The 18,148-nt window shown below is 42.8% G+C and overlaps 1 protein-coding gene across 1 annotated transcript in view; it reads right to left on the minus strand.

Annotated features, from left to right (window-relative positions):
- Positions 1–9,258: 9,258 nt before the first annotated feature.
- The window catches only part of ddx19a (DEAD-box helicase 19a), a 97,610-nt gene continuing 88,720 nt past the window's right edge, over positions 9,259–18,148 (minus strand). The window contains exon 12 of the mRNA XM_048561518.2: positions 9,259–11,751. Coding sequence (XP_048417475.1) covers positions 11,690–11,751 — 62 coding nt within the window. The 3' untranslated portion in view covers positions 9,259–11,689. The remainder of the gene's footprint in view (positions 11,752–18,148) is intronic.

The raw sequence follows: 18,148 nt of genomic DNA on the forward strand, positions 1-18,148 counted from the left end.
CCGTAAGGGACCTATATTTGTCTTCACCAGTCTTTTTCTCTTCTTATATCAACAAAAGCTTTTGCAGTCAGTTTTTGTTTTCCACCAGCTTACTCTCATACTGCATTACCCCCTTCTGAACTAAACCCTTTGCTCTGTTGGACTTTAAATTTCTCCCACTCCTCAAGTTTGCTGCTTTTTCTGGCCAGTTTATATGCCTCCTCTTTGGATTTAACACTACCTTCAATTTCTCTCATTACCCCTAATTAAGCCACCTTTCCTATTTCACTCTTACGCCAGACAGGGACGTACAACTGTTGAAGTTTACCCATGTGTTCTTTGTATGTCTGCCATTGCCTATCCACTGTCAACCCCATAAGCATCTTTGGCCAGCCTATCCTAATGAACGCATGTCTCATGCCATCAATATTAGCTTTAATTTCAGGATCCTAGTCTTAAATTTAACTGCCACTGTCCATCTTAAGAATTCTATCATATTATAGTCACTCTTCCCCAAAGGATCTTGCAGCAAAGTTGCTAAATAATCTCTCTTATTACGCATCCATTAAGGTCTAAGCCTGTTTTGGCCAATGGCATGTCGAATTATATGAAATTAGGAAAAGTATCTTTCAATTCATCCTTATTGTATTTAGGCATTAAAAGCAGAATCTATTTTAAAATAAAATCCCTCAATAGATTCAGAATCAATGTCCCAGTTACTGTTTCTTCCTTCTACATTGCTACAATCATTGAAGTAACATGCTGGAAGTCAAGTGCCATCTTGATTTCTGGAGTTGTCACTGAACTTAAGGATTTTATAGAGTAAGCAAAATATCCAAGTTTCCCTGACCTTCAAACCCATGTTGATAGCAAGGACAGCACAGAAACCTGGTCTGAACAAGAATTACCATTTATTAGAAGTAATTAAAATCTAGCTATAAATAAACTGTTATCAATATGGCACTGTTAGTTAAGATCTAATGCCCTTATAAACTTCTGGTATATTTATAGAAATGTGTTAAACTGTCACTAAAATTCCAATCACATGATGTGAAGGCATCATTTACTTTGGAGAGAAACAACTTAGTAGAACCTTGCAGTCTGCAGAGTGAACCCATGCTCAAGGGAATAGGGATAATCCTGGAAATTAGATCAGTCAGCCTTACTTCTGTGGTGGGCAAATTAGTGGAGAGTATTCTGCGAGATAGTATTTATGATTGTTTGGAAAAGCACAGTTTGATTAGAAATAGTCAGCATGACTTTGAGAAGGCAGGTCATGCCTCACAAGCTTTATTGAATTCTTTGAAGATGTGACAAACCACATTGAGGGCAGTGCAGTTGATGTGGTGTATATAGATTTTAGCAAGGCATTCAATTAGGTTCCACATGGTAGGTTCATTCGAAAAGTAAGGAGGCATGGGATTCAGAGAAATTTGGCTGTCTGGATACAAAACTGGCTGTCCATTGGAGACACAGGGTGGTAGTAGATGGAACGTATTCAGCCTGGAGCTTGGTGACCAGTGGTGTTCTGCCGGGACCTATTCTGGCACCTCTGCTTTTGTGATCTTTATAAATGATTTGGATAAGGAAATGGAAGGGTGGGTTAGTAAGCTTGTCCAGTCTTAAAACTCTATCAAATGTGCAGATAATCCAATTAAAGTTAAGCCTCAAAACCTCTCAATCATCACTGTGGCTTCAACTTACACCCACTTTGGACACACACACACACAAAAAATCTCTGTAAATCAGCTTACATCACACCTTGTGGCATCAAAAAGCCCTAGCAATCAATAGCTTTGGGTCAAACTCTCCAGTGATTGGAGTCTTACCTGGCACATAGGAATGGCATTTTGGTGGCTGGAGGTCAGTCACCTCAGGTCCAGAATAACTCAGGAGTTGGAGAGTCCTGTGCCCAACCATCTTTCAGCTGTTGCATCAATGGCCTTCTCTTCATCATAAGGTCATAAGTGTGGATATTCACTGATGATTACATAATGCTCAGCAATATTTGCAACTCTTCAGTTACTGAAGCTGTCAACGTTCAAATGCAGCAAGATCTGGACAGTATCCAGGCTTGGGCTAATAGGTGGGAAGCAACAAATGCCAGGCAAATGATTCACCAAGAAAACAAAATCTAAGCATTGCACCTTGACATTTAACGGTGTTACTTTCACCAAAGATCCCATTAACATCATTAAACTGGACTCATCACCAAGGCAATGGCTAGGAATACTGTGGTGTGTAACTTATCTCCTGACTCCCCAAAGCCGGCACATCACACAGAACTCAGAGGTTTGATGCAGCACTCCCCAGTTGCCTGGATGCATGCAGCTGCACAACCCTCCAGCTTGACAGCATCCAGAGCAGAACAGCTCGCTTGATTGGCACCACATCCATACCTTCCATTATTGATGCTCAGTAGAAGCCGTGTCTATGATCTACAAGATTGCACTGCAGAAAATCAAAGATTCTTAGGCACCACCTTCACAATCCACAACTACTTTCATCTGGAAAGACAAGGGCAGCAGATACATGGGAACACCATCACCTGCAAGCACCCCTCCAAGTCACTCTTGACTCTGACCTGGAAATATCTCCCCTTAGTTTCACTGTCACTGGGTCAAAATTCTGGAATTCCATTTCTAGTGGCATTATGGATTGACCTACAGAATGCAGACTGCATTTGTAATTTCACGGCGGCAGTTGCGGAGTGAGGACCAAGGGCTGCCTGGTAGGTGAGTAAACCTTTTTTTTGGTTTGGGTGGCAGGAAGAGCAGGAGCAGAGAGTGGAAGAAGTGGAGCTTGCTGGGAAGTTGAGTGATTGTTTTTAAGTGGGTCTCCCTCCCACCCACCTCCTCTAACCTTAATAAGCAGCTGTAGACTCAGTAAGTTTTTCAGGTTTTCTCTTTTTTTGTTTGTCTTCCTACTTTAGTACTGTGTGAGCTTTCAGATTAGTGGGGTATGGCTGTTGGGACAGTTACATGTTCCTCCTGCAGAATGTGGCAGGTGAGAGGCACGATACGTGTCTCCGCTGGCCACATCTGTGGGAAGTGCACCCAACTCCAGCTCCTTGTAAACTGAGTTAGGGAACTGGAGCCGGAGCTGGTTGGACTGCTGATCATCCGGGAGGCTGAGGGGGAAATTGAGAGGATGTACAGGGAGGTGGTCACTCCTCAAGCGCAGGATAAGGACAGCTGGGTTACAGTCAGAGAGCGGAAAGGGAATCGACAGAGCAGGGATCCCCTGTGGCCGTTCCTCTCAGCAATAAGCATACCGCTTTGGATATTGCTGGTGGGGATGGCCTACCGGGGAAAGCCATAATTGTCAGGTCTCTGCCACTGAGGCTCAGAAGGGAAGTGGGAAGAATAGAAAAAAGCTAGTGGTAGGGGACTCAATAGTTAGATGGATTGACAGGAGAGTTTGTGGTCAGGAACAGGACTCCCGGAAGGTATGTTGCCTCCCAGGTGCTAGGGTCCGGGATGTCACCGTTTGGGTCTACAAGATTCTAAACGGGGAGGGTGAGCAGCCAGAAATCGTGGTACATATTGGCACCAATGACACAGCCAGGAAAAGGATTGAGGATCTGAAAAGGGACGACAGAGAGCTCGGTTGGAAGCTGAAGAGCAGGACGAGTAGAGTAGTATTCTCAGGTTTGCTACCGGTGCCATGAGATAGCAAGGTGAGGAACAGTCAACGAGTGCAGCTTAACACGTGGCTGCGCAGCTGGTGCAGGAGGGAGGGCTTCAGATACTTAGGGCATTGGGATGCCTTCTGGGCAAGGTGGGACCTGTACATGAAGGACGGGTTGCACCTGAACTGGAGGGGCACAAATGTCCTGGGTGGGAAATTTGCTTGAGTGGTTCGAGAGGGTTTAAACTAGTCTGGCAGGAGGGTGGGAACCAGAGCTGCACATCTGAGGGGGGAGGAGGCATAGTAGTAGATGAGGCAGTGGCAGGATGCAATAAATCTACTGGGAAGATTTTTCATGTGATGGAACGAAGGGATCAGTTAAAATGTGTCTGCTTTAATGCAAGGAGTGTCAGAAATAAGAGTGACGAACTTAGAGCATGGATCCGTACTTCGGACTATGATGTTGTGGCTATAACGGAGATGTGGGTTTCACAGGGGCCGGAATGGTTGCGAGATGTTCCAGGGTTTAGAACATTTAAAAAGAACGGTTGGGGGGGGGGGGGTGGGAGAGAGGAGGGGGTGTAGCGTTGCTAATCAGAGAGTGCATCACAGCAAGAGAAATGAGGGTTGCTGAGGAAGGTTTGTCGCTGAGTCAGTTTGGGTGGAAATTAGGAACAGCAAGGGAGCAGTCACCTCATTGGGGGTTTTCTACAGACCCCCAAATAGCAGTAGGGAGATCAAAGAACTCATTGGCCGGCAGATTGTTGAAAAGTGCAAACGTAGCAGGGTTGTTGTTATGGGTGACTTCAACTTTCCCAATATAGATTGGAACCTCCTTAGTGCAGATGGTTTGGATGGAGCCATTTTTGTCAGGTGTGTTCAGGAGGGTTTCCTGACTCAGTATGTGGACAGGCCGACGAGGGGAGAGGCCATTTTGGATTTGGTGCTCGGCCATGAGCCAGGACAGGTATCAGATCTCGTGGTGGGAGAGCACTTTAGCGACAGTGACCACAACAGCCTCACGTTTACCATAGCCATGGAAAGGGAAAGGAGCAGTTACCAGGGGAAGATATTTAACTGGGGTAAAGGAAACTATGATGTTATCAGGCAGGAGTTGGGAAGTACAGATTGGGAGCAATTGTTCCACAGAAGGGGCACAGCAGACATGTGGAGACTGTTTCAGGAGCTGTTGTTGCGAGTGATGCATAAATTTGTTCCAAAGAGACAGGTAAGAAGGGGTAAGATTAAGGAGCCTTGGATATCGGGAACAGAGGTGCTTTTCGTCAAAAAGAAAAAGGCAACTTATGCAAGGTAGAGGAAGCAAGGGTCTAGCACAGCTTTAGAGGATTATATGCTTGCTCGGAAGGAGCTCAAAAGTGGATGAGGAGGGCCAGGAGGGGGCACGAAAAAGGCTTGGAAGGAAGGATTAGGGAGAACCCAAAGGCATTTTACACATACGTGAGGAATAAGAGAATGATCAGGGATAGTGTAGCGAACTTGTGTGTGGAGTCTGAGCAGATAGGGGAAGCCCTAAATGAGTATTTTTCCTTTGGTTTTCACGAAGGAAAGGGACCTTGTTGTGAATTAGAACTTTGAGGAGCAGGGAAACAGGCTTGAACAGATCAAGATTGAAGAAGTTGATGTGCTGGAAATTTTGGCAAACATTAAGATTCATGAGTCCCCAGGACCAGACCAGGTTTATCCTAGGTTGCTCCGGGAAGCAAGAAAGGAGGTTGCTAAGCCGCTGGCGAAGATCTTTGCTTCCTCACTCTCCATGGAAGCTGTACCGGAAGATTGGAAGGAGGCAAATGTTGTTCCTCTTTTCAAGAGAGGGAATAGGGAAATCCCAGGAAATTACAGACCAGTCAGTCTTACATCTGTGGTCAGCAAGGTTTTGGAAAGAATTCTGAGGGATAGGATTTATGACTATTTGGAAAAGCATAGCGTGATTAAAGGGAGTCAGCATGGCTTTGAGAGGAGCAGGTTATGCCTCACAAATCTTTGAGTTCTTTGAGGAGGTCACGAGACAGGCTGACAAGGGTTGAGCAGTGGATGTGGTGTACATGGGCTTCAGCATTTGATAAGGTTCCCCACGGCAGGCTCATTCATAAAGTTAGGAGGTATGGGATACAGGAAAATTGGCTGTCTGGATTCAGAATTGGTTGGCTGACAGGAGGCAGATAGTGGTTGTAGATGGTAAGTATTCTGTCTGGAGGTCAGTGCTGAGTGGTGTCCCACAGGGCTCTGTTGGGCCTCTGCTCTTTGTAGTTTTTATAAATGACTTGGATGAGGAGGTTGACGGGTGGGTTAGTGTGTTTGCTGCTGACACAAAGGTTGGAGGTGCCGTTGATAGTATCGAGGGCTATTGCAGGCTTCAGCGAGACATTGACAGAATGCAGAGCTGGGCTGAGAAATGGCAGATGGAGTTCAACCTGGATAAATGCAAAGTGATGCATTTTGGAAGGTCGAACTTAAATGCTGAATATAGGATTACAGGTAGCATTCTCAGCAGCGTGGAGGAACAGCGGGACCTTTGTGTTCAAGTGCATAGCTCCCTCAAAGTTGCCACCCAAGTGGATAAGGTTGTTAAGAAAGCATACAGTGTTTTGGCTTTCATTAACAGGGGGATTGAGTTTAAAAGCCACGAGGGTATGGTGCAGCTCTACAAAACCCTGGTGAGACCACACTTGGAGTATTGTGCCCAGTTCTGGTCGCCCTATTATAGGAAAGATGTGGAGGCTTTGGAGAGGGTGCAAAGGAGGTTTGCCAGGACGCTGCCTGGACTGGAGGGCTTGTCTTATGAGGAGAGGTCGACTAAGCTCGGACTTTTCTCTCTGGAGAGAAGAGAGGTGACCTGATCGAGGTGTACAAGATAATGAGAGGCATGGATAGAGTCGATAGCCAGACACTTTTCCCCAGGGCAGGATTGACTGCCACAAGGGGTCATAGTTTTAAGGTGTTAGGAGGAAGGTATAGAGAAGTCAGAGGGAGGTTCCTCACCCACAGAGTTGTGAGCACATGGAATACTTTGCCAGTGATAGTCATAGAAGCAGAGTCATTAGTGACATTTAAGCAACTGCTGGACATGCACATGGACAGCAGTGAATTGAGGGGAATATGCGTTAGGTTATTTTATTTTTGGATTAGGATTAATCCACAGCCCAACATCATGGGCCAAAGGGGCTGTACCATGCTGCACTTTTCTATGTTCTATGGTCTAAGGCAGCTCACCTTTGATAAGGTTAGGCTAACTAGGTTTCAGCAATAAATGTTGCCCAGACAGCAATACCTTACTCCTCCACATGAATAAAAAAAAATTATGAGCAGAAAACAGTCAAGAAATTTTCTTTTATCAACAAAACACAAGTTCTGCAGTAGCAAAATGACTGTTTACATAAGTGATTATTTGCAGAGGAACAAGACCTGATGAAGAATATCAACAACAGTTTGACCTACAGGTCAGCTCTTCCAAAGTTTAGCTGATACAGATAGCAGGAACTGTAGATGCTGGAGAATCTGAGATAACAAGGTGTAGAGCTGGATGAACACAGCAGGCCAAGCAGTATCAGAGGAGCAGGAAGGCTGATGTTTCAGGCCTAGACCCTTCAGATCCATTTTCTGAAGGGTCTAGGCCTGAAACGTCAGCTTTCCTGCTCCTCCGATACTGCTTGATCTGCTGTGTTCATCCAGCTCTACACCCTCTATCACTGATAGTGGATGCAGGCTTCCATGACTTGCCTAATTTTCCACATACAATGTGCAAGTTTGGTTATACAGAAAGGTCACAACAGCAACCCAGACAGATATTAGTGTGGCCAACGGAGCATGCATAAGAGCGAGAATTTGTCTATTTGTGTGTGTGAGTGACGAGTGTGTAGTCTGATGGGGTCACCTGCAATGCAACATAAACCCAAGATTCTGCTTGAGGTCACCTTCATGATTACCCAACTTGGCCATCAGCCTCTGCTAGATCTTAGTAAATGTCAGAGCTGCCTAAGGCCGAGTGTACTCTACCACTTAGTGCTCCCCCAATGAGAGGGAGCATTCCTGTTTGACTACTGTTGCTGTGCCAATGCACCTGCATGGTTTCACCAATATACCATGCCTCGAGGCATCCTTGCCTGCAGATTATGAGATAGACAATGCTGGCCGAGTCACGAGTACCTGCTGTGCAAGTGGATGAGACAGAACAGTCAATGTTGTATTTAATAAGTTCCTATTTTAGAGATAAAACCAGTCCAAGCCAAAACACAAACAGATCTAAAAGGCCTCATACCTAATGTATATTGTCTGACCTAAAATGTCACATCTTTACACTGATAAAACCTTTAGTTCTTTCAGGGCAGTGACTTGAAAGGAATTTGGGGATTTACATGTACATACTAATCAATCAAAACCTTCTAAATGATTAAAGAAGTAACAGCATCTTAGGTTCGTTTAACACATCAGTGGTGTGACCCTTTGAACTTTTATTTATAAATTCTGTGTCTGATACTAACTCTCTCTCTAACACCTGAAAGATGGAGTGAAACTCCAAAAGCTTATATTTTCAAGTAAACTGTTGGGACTATAACCCGGTGTCATGAGATCTCTGACCCTATCTTGCAGAATAATAGCTACTTCACAGAAACTCATGAACAGACCTAAAATAATTGTTTTGGTGCTGAAAAGTGCCCCATCAATCTCAGATTACTTTTAAGAGTAAAATACCTCCAAGTTTTAAGCAATAGATGATGTTTGCTTTGTACACTACTGCGGGATAGTAACAACAGAAATTCCATTCACCATGAAGATGCTCTGTCCATCACACTAACAAATTGTATCTCAGAACAGAAACTGCTTGAGAAACTCAGGTCTGTGCAGCACCTGTGGAGAGAAAGCAAAGTTAATGCTGACCCCCTGGCCAGTAATACTACCAGATCTAAATTTCTCCAGCAATTTTTTCCCCCAGATCTTCAACATCTACAAATGTTTGACATTATTGTGGCATATGATTTTCAGTGCCACTGAGATGCCAGATATGCAAGTCCTGTAGCATAAGGATTGGTGGATTGTATAGAACAAAATATTCCTTCTGCTGTTCAAGAAGGTCCTAACTGTATTGAACTGACATGCACTTACAACTGCATGCTTGCTAAATAACATTGAGGACAAAATTATACTGACAGCCGATTGAGAATTGTCAATTGAGGTTGTAGTGTGGTGTACATGGGTGTACTGTAAGTTACATATATTAATGCACAGGTCCTGTTCTTTGCAAAGAACGTGCAAACATATTGCACCTATTTCAACTCATTCTCCAGTTGATTTCTCAGGAGGGTGAAATGACATTACATCATTCAGTTTGACCATTTTAAAAAACCTTGAAAATTCACTATCATTCACCACATAACTAATTCATTCTCCGTGGCAGCAGTGCCTTCAAAGTTCACTTGTGAACCAATCAACACATTTCTCAAAGCATGTTGTTTTTCTCTTTACATTGGTATTTCTTGTGAATTACCCTGAAAAACACAAAATGTAAACCTTCAAAGTCTTTTTTTTCCCCTAGCAATACTCAAGTTCTGTAATACCATGTAAGTTAAAATTTCAAAATAGGTGACATACTTATTCTTTATTCCAAATAGTACACAAGATTAGTTTCCTCAATTGTAAGGGCTGCCAAAAGATCATCTTTAATTTGTAAAATTAGAGGCATTTCAATCTCAAATTCATTATGACACTCAAAGCACTCATTCGTTTCTGCAGTTTAAATATTTCCAATTACGATCTAGTTCACAACCAAATAAAAATGCATTGTGAACAAATGCATATACACCCTAACATACAAAATTCAATACAGTAATTTAAGCTGCACAGTCATTTCAAGGTAAAGTCTGTATACAAATATTTGAAGAGAGGGCATTTTGTCAAATTTTCCTAAAATTTTAGGTACAATCTCAAATTAGTTTCAGTTTTTACTTGGTAAAAGTTTAATTTGTTCCTGTATTTGAACAGAATTATACAGCCAAAATATTGCATAAGTATTTTATTTTCTCAGACTGTATTTTTAGTTCTTTACCCCAATTTTTTAAAACACTTCCAATGTGGGGTGAAATAATTAACCAGTTTTCACTCTATGGAAAGCTGCAACAGCCACCAATTGAAGACATTAGTTGAGAAATATAAACAGTAAGATTTTCAATAGCAGGCCATTAGCTGCAAATTTTTTTTGCCAAACCAGGAATTCCCTTTTTACATAAAATCACTATACTCTTCAAAATACTTGTTTCTTAACACCATTTGTTTAAAAAAACAACTGTGCCGGTAAAGCTGGTATATTGCAATGGCAGTTACCTCAAAGTAACTGCTGAACATATCCAACACACAAAGCAAATGAAAGGTTCAAGGCAGGGATTCTATTCACAAGCGCAAGTAGTGATCCAATCTCTGCTTTCAAACAGACATAAAAATGTGGATTTCCAAACTCATTTTTAAGGGACAATACTTTGTTGTGAAATGGTTTAAAAATGTTTGGCCTATATATAAATGTATTTGATAGGAATGTTAACCATTCAATAAATGTGGACCTGGTGTAAGTGGAAAACATAACAATGGTGAATTGATGTTCACATACTGCAGTAGTCTGACTAGCTTATGTCAAACCTCAAATTCATTGGTTTTTCTAGCCATCCTCCTTGTACAGTAGAATAATGTATGGCAAAGATACTTTCATGAATCTATTCATACATACTGAATATAAAAGGCTCATATTTAACAGAAGGGTACAGGTCTACAAAGCTATCCCAATTCTGAAATTCACTGAATAACTTTTGGTTTATACTCATTGCAGCATACACAAGCATTCTCAGCATAAAATGGATACAAATCTAAGGGCTGACAATGGTACATATCATTTGTGCAGGTATAATGATATTCAGACCTCATTATATAGAATAGGTTCATTCAGTGCAGCTATTTCAAAAAAAAAAATCACCTGCTAGCTCTTAAATTGAGCAAAGCACTTTACATGCTAATGAAATACAACTTATCCAAAGAGCATTTTTATTTTGATTTGTCTAAATTCCTCACTGTTCAACATAAATTATTTCAGCCCAGCAATGTTATTCTTCCCCAAACTCAGAAATATTCGGTAAAAATCAAACCAGATTCTCCATTAATATCAAGAACTTAACTTTTCTTATGAGCATTTCAATGTTAAAGGAACCATAATTAAACATTGACTTTTCTTATTTAAGGTACTGGGATTTTTTAAATGCGATTGTTAGTTTTAATTTTGTGTTTCCCACAATAAAGGAGTTGTTACCAAGATGTTCTGGAACTTTTGATGTGGCACTATGGCAAGTATGTTGATTTTCTGCTTGCTTACTTCAGTCTGTAGTAACTTTAGGCTCGAGTATAACTGAAGATATTTCTGAATAAAGGTATGGACTTAATAAGTAGATCAAAAATAATTTTACTAATCCAGGAGACAACTAGCCATGAATAAATCACATTGGAAATAAACCTAAATAAACAATTTGCCATGGCTAAATTGACAGTAAAAATCCAATACCTTCTCTAATTCTTATGCAAAATAATGAAGGATAATTATATGAAGTGTTATAGTGTAATGGCATTTTTGCATCAGACCAATTTTTGCAATTAAGTATCCATTTCACTTCACAGATATAGATCGATGCTTGTAACCCACTAAAAATGCAGTCCACCTAATGGAAAAGGCCACTTTTCCTTAACATTTTCACATCTCCTACCTTTTCAGTTTGGCAATTCAATTTTTATTTCTATTTTTTGTGTTTAAGGTTAACTAAAACAAACTTTATAAAGCATATTGAATGTTTCAAATGTAAACAACTTCCTGGCATTTTTTATTCGCTTGAAGGAAAAGTACAAAATTTTATAGTCCAACTGCAAAGTTTTAAGTGAGGTAAATTCAACATAATTTGATTTTGTCAGTCTATTCTTAAAATTGGTTGCAGAATAACCCAATGGATTCCAAGTCCAAAAGTCCAATTGCAGCTGGGCAGTGCATGTTGTCACAGGGTTGAGAAGGGTTTAAACTAGTTCAGCCTGTTGCACTTCAGTTAGCAATCCTTTCAATCTCATCAAGGTCATCTGTATCAAGCTTTTCAATTCTCTTGTCTGGAAAAAAAACACTTCAGTAAAATCTTGCCAAGCATCTTCTGTCAACATTAAAGTACTGACACTAAATCACAAGCCTAATACTGAATCTTCCCAGTATAAATGGGCTGGGCATGTATGACATCCATGTAGTACATCAAGCAATGTTTCACTGCTTTTTATGAAACAAGTCATACTTTCATATCTATAATCACATTTAGTAATTGGATAAAGTGTTCTTACTCAACCTGTTTTGACTTGTGATCATATTCTTCTGGACAGCAGGATTGGAACCTTGATCTTCATGTCCAGAGGTAGACACATCATCATTGTGCCACAAAACCGTCAATTTACACTAACCTGAGGGTTTTTTCAATAGAATCAGAGTCAGAGTGCAGAGAAACAGGCCCTTTGGTCCAACCCGCCTGTGCTGACCAGACTTCCCAATCTGGCCTAGTTTCATTTGGGTGGCAGTGGTGATGGTTGGGGGAGGGGGTGGGGAGAAAAGGTGCCTGCTTGAATTATTAAAAGTAGACATGTACGATCAGAGAAAGTGCCTAAACGCCAACTGTCAGTTCATCAGAATTATCAAAAGGAACCGTCAAGGGGATCCATCGAGGCATTTAGAAAAACTCTTGTCCTTCAGTCATCAAATAGAGACTGAAAGCACCTTACCTGTTGCATGACTGCTTCCATAAACAGTCATAATCACAGGTGGTGTTAATGTCACAGTTTTTTTTTGATAACTACATGTTTTATATTCTTCAAAATGGAAATATGAATTTCATAGCTTATTGTAATAAGGGATTGTGTATTTGAACAAAATGTCTGTTATAAAGCTTTAAGATGAAGGAATGTAAGTCCTCATATCCTTCGGGGAAGGAAATCTCCCCGTTTCGGTTAATTAGTGATGTTACACTGATTCTTTTCTTCACAGGAGCTGCCAGACATGCTGTGCTTTTCCAGCAACTTGTTTTTGTTCCCCTCCTCACAGTCCAGCTTACATTTGACTCCAGAACTACACTAATGTAGTGGACTCCCTACTGCTCTCAAAATGGCCTAGCAAGCCACTCAACTGTAGAGACTTCACAGCGATTGATACAAAGAAATGAAACCGGACAGACCACCCAGCATCAACAGACACTGCGAACAACAACAGCAGAAACAACCCTAACAAAGTCCTCCTAACATCTTGGTTGAGGGGGCTGTTAGTGCCAAAATTGGAGGAGTGGTCTTAGACTAGTCCAGCAACAGCCTGACAGTTATACTTAATGTCCCAAACACCATCACCATCACCATCCCTGGATATATCCTGTCACACTGGCAAGTCAGACCTAGCAGTGGTACACAGTGCTGAAGTAGTTGCCCTCGGAGTTTTCAACATTGACAACTGTCATGACAACCTCCTACTAATTAACACACATTGTCCTCCCTCGGCTGATGAATCAGTGCTCTTCAATGGTGAGCAATGCTTGGTGAAAGCATCGAGGGAATCAAGGGCATGAAATATACAATGGCGGGTGGGGGGGGGATTGTGAATTTCAATATTCAGCAAGAATGGTATGGCAGCAGCAGCACTACTGATCAAGCCAGTCAGGTCCTAAAGGGCATAACTACTAGACTGGGCGGCACGTGGTTGAGAGAAGCAACAAGACTGACCTCATCCTTCCCAATCTCCTGGCTGCAGATGCATCTATCCATGACAGTATCATTAGGAGGAGCCACTGCACAGTCCTTGTGGAGACAAAGTTCTGCTGTCACATTGAAAATATCCTGCATTGTGTCGTGTGGCACTAATCACTGCTCTAAATGGACCAGACTTTGAATAGATCCAACAACTCGAGACTTGGCGCCGATGAGGTGCTGCAGAACTACACTGCAATACAATCCTCAATTTCACATCCCAACACATCCCCCACTCGATCATTACCATTAATCCAGGTATTTAACCCTGGTTCAATGGAAAATGCACGAGGGCATGCCAGGAGCTGCACCAAACATATCTAAAAATGAAGTGCCAACCTGGGGAAGCCAAACAGGACTACTTGCACGCCAAACACCATAAGAAGCATATGATAGATGGGTCTAAGCTATCCCACAGCCAACAGATCTGATCTAAACTCTGCAGTCTTACCACATGGTGGTAGTCAATTAAACTCACTGGGGAGGCGGTTCCACAAATATCCCCCAACCTCAATGATGGAAGAGCCCATCACATAAGTGCAAAAGATATAGCTGAAGCATTTACAGCAATCTTCAGCCAGAAATACCAACTGGACGATTTGTCTCATTCTGAAGCAGGATCACTGGACTTGAAATGTTAACTCTGATGTTTCTTCACAGATGCTGCCAGACCCAATGAGTTTTCCAGCAACTACTTTTTTTATTCCCGATTTACAGCATCTGCCGTTCAAATTCTATGTTTAATTCGAATTTAGAATTTAACTCTGCCACATGTATGCCCACCTTTGAAGCTCCGTTCCTCTGTCCAAAATGATTTCTGTTCCAATCTTTTTTCTTGTTCACCAACATTAATTTCACTGTTATTCCCAGGTGTTTGACCAAGTATTTGCTAAAACTGGTTTCCACAGCCATATCACATTCTTCAGCAACTAGACCTGGCTCAGATTAACCCCACGTGGATTCCAACTCATGTTTCATTCCTTATGGATTGAATCCAGCCAGGATCACAGGTAGCTCAGTGATGTTTAAACATTCCACAGACAGTTGTTCTGATCACATCCTGAGATCCACACACAGTACCAGTACATGCACACTCTTGACCTCTCTCCCCCCAGCAGCTGGCTCAGGGCTGCGCCACTCTGCAGTTCCACATCATCCTCTGGCTCACTCGTGATGCTAATCAGAAACTTTTTCTTTTCCTTTTAGGCACCAAGGCCCACAAATCGCAACAACTCACTTACCCACAGCCCACAGCCCTCTGGAACCTTTCTCTCCTTCCCTTCCTTCTGACACCACCCCCTCCCCCAACTCCACCTCCTGTCAGGTATTCACCAACCACCTAATCTTCCATTCTCCAATGCTGTATATTCTGTACTCAGCAAAGGTCTCCACTTTATCCCTGCATCCCCACCTTAATTAATTTCAGGCATGACATGATATTGAACTCTTCCTCCGCCATCTTCGCCTCTGTGCCCACTTCTTTGGGCAAGAGTCCTCTCCCTGTCCCAACACGCTCCCTCCAGCCTTTTACCTGCACTCAATCTGTTCAGTGAGAACTGTCAATGTGACAACGGGTGAGGGTGATGGGGGAAGAGAGAGATTGAGGCGATTTATCTCCCTCCAAACTAACTGCACTCAATGCGCTTAGATCCAACCCTGACTTTGTTATTAAGCTTGCTGATGAGGGTGATGTAATTCTGGTCTGGCGCACTGATATCAATATTGCAGAGGCTGAGCGCCAGCTCTCAGACACATTATCTTCCCCAGGCCATGGCACATCAGGCAATTTAACAACTACAGTAACCGGCCTCATTTCATCTGGCGATCTCCCCATCACTACCTCTAGGCAGATAGTCCAGGTCCCACACAGCTTGCTTCTACCTCCTTCCAAAAATCCACAAACAGGACTGCCAGGGCAGCCTGCTCCTGCCCCACAGAACTCTCCTCTTTCTACCTTGACTGTTTTCTTCCTTGGTCCAGTCCCTTGCCCATATACATCAATGGCCCCTCTGACGCTTTACACCAGTTCCAGAATTTCCAGTTTGCTGGATCCAGCTGCCTTTCTTTACCATGGACCTGTACTTTCCACAATCTAGTCTACTGCATTCACTGCTCACAATGTGGTCTCCTCCACATTAGGAGGGTCAATGGCCTACTAGCATCATCACTGAACTGTTAATCCAGAGACACAGATAATGTTCTGGAGACCTGGGTTTGAATCCCACCACAGCAGATGGTACAATTTGAATTTAATTAAAAAGTGGAAAAAAAAATTAAGATGTTGTCCCCTTGTTTAAGAAGGGCAGCAAGGATAATGCAGGTAATTATTGACCGGTGAGCCTGACGTCAGTGGTAGGGAAGCTACTGGAGAAGACACTGAGGGATAGTATCTATTCCCATTTGGAAGAAAATGGGCTCATCAGTGATGGACAACATGGTTTTGTGCAGGGAAGGCCATGTCTTACCAACTTAATAGAATTCTTTGAGGACGTAACAAAGTTGATTGATGAGGGAAAAGCTGTAGATGTCATATACATGGACTTCAGTAAGGTGTTTGATAATGTTCCCCATGGCAGGCTGATGGAGAAAGTGAAGTCACATGGGGTCCAGGGTGTGCTCGCTAGATGGATAAGAAACTGGCTAGGCAACAGGAGACAGAGAGTAGTAGTGGAAGGGAGTTTCTCAGATTGGAGACCTGTGACCAGTGGTGTTCCACAGGGATCTGTACTGGGACCACTGTTGTTTGTGATATATGTAAATGATTTGGAGGGAGGTGAGGGTGGTCTGACGAATAAGTTTGCAGATGTCACTCAGAAAATTGGTAGAGTAGCTGATAGTGAAGGGGACTGTCAGAGATTACAGCAGAAAATAGATAGACTGGAGAGTTGGGCAGATAAATGGCAGATGGAGTTCAATCCGGGCAAATGCGAGGTGATGCATTTTGGAAGATCAAATTCAAGGGCAAACTATACAGTAAATGGAAAAGTCTTAGGGAAAATTGATGAACGGAGAGATCTGGGTGTTCAGGTCCATTGTTCCCTGAAGGTGACAACGCAGGTCAATAGGGTGGTCAAGGCGGCATATGGCATGCTTTCCTTCATTGGATGGGGTATTGAGTACAGGAGTTGGCAGGTCATGTTGCAGTTGTATAGGACTTTGGTTCAGCCACATTTGGAGTAGTGTGTACAGTTCTGGTCGCCACATTACTAAAAGGATGTGGATGCTTTGGAGAGGGCGCAGAGGAGGTTCACCAGGATGTTGCCTGGTATGGAGGGTGCTAGCTATGAAGAGAGGTTGAGTAGATTAGGATTATTTCCATTAGAAAGACAGAGATGGAGGGGGGACCTGATTGAGGTCTACAAAATCGTGAGGGGTATAGACAGGGTGGATAGCAAAAAGCTTTTTCCCCGAGAGTGGGGGACTCCATTAATAGGGGCCATGAGTTCAAAGTGAGAGGAGGAAAGTTTAAGGGAGATACGCGTGGAAAGTTCTATACACAGAGGGTGGTGGGTGCCTGGAAGGCGTTAGCGTCTTTTAAGATATATCTGGACAGGTACATGGATGGGCAGGGAGCAAATGGACACAGACCCTTAGAAAATAGATGACAGGTTAGACAGAGGATCTTGATCAGCACTGGCTTGGAGGGCCGAAGGGCCTGTTCCTGTGCTGTAATTTTCTTTGTCTTTGAGTCTAACGATGACTATAAATCCATTGTCAATTGTTGGGGAGAACCCCATTTGGTTCACTAATGTCCTTGAGGGTAGGAAACTGTCATCCTTGCCTGGTTGGCATACATGTGACTCCAGACCCAGAGCAATGTGGCTGACTCTGAACTGCCATCTGGCCAATTAGGGATGGGCAATAAATGCTGCTCTAGCCAGCAACGCTCTCATCCCCTGAATGAATAAACAAAAAGATTGGGGAAATGAAGTGTAGCTTTACAGAACATTGAAGTTCTGCCTACAAAAATAACCCTGAGCTTCCAGTTGCCAGCCACTTTAATGCACTGCCCTGTTTCCTGGCCAATATTTGTGTCTCAGACTTGCTGCAGTATTCCAGCCAGACTCAGTGCAAGCTTGAAGAACAATGCATTTTCTGTTTGGGAAACCTGCAACCCTCCAGACTCAATTCAGAGTTCAATAATTTTAAGGCCTCAAGTCTCCCACGTCCTAGCCCCCTACCCCTCACACTAGGCCTTTTTTATCACATAACCTGCCATTACACAATAGTCTCTGTTAGCTACTAACAGTCTCTTCATTAACAGCTATTCACCCTCCTAGCCACAGTGGTTATAAACTCCTTTGCCTGTCTAGGCTCTATCCTATCATTTACTTCTTATCCCCACCCTTCCATCTTAACCCTCGCATATAAACCAACTTTTCTTAGCTACCATCAGCTCTGAAGCGTCACCAGACCCGAAATGTTAACTGATTTTTCTTCGCAAATGCTGCCAGACATGCTGAGCTTTTCCAGCAATTTCTGCCTTTTCTTCCTCCAGTTCAGCTCAGCATTCTCTGATGGACCTCAGCATTCCAGATACCAGTCTTCAATCAATATAATTCACTCCTCAATGTCAAGAAACAGATGAAGGCATTGGGCCCTGGTAACATTCCAACAACAGTACCGAAGACTGGTGCTCCAGAACCTGTCACTCCCCAGTCAAGCTCTTCCAGTTAAAACATGTGCAATTACGTGACCATCCAACCCAACTAATTATCATCCCATCAGTCTACGC

Source organism: Stegostoma tigrinum, chromosome 28 (genome assembly GCF_030684315.1).
Source record: "Stegostoma tigrinum isolate sSteTig4 chromosome 28, sSteTig4.hap1, whole genome shotgun sequence".
NCBI lineage: Eukaryota > Metazoa > Chordata > Chondrichthyes > Orectolobiformes > Stegostomatidae > Stegostoma > Stegostoma tigrinum.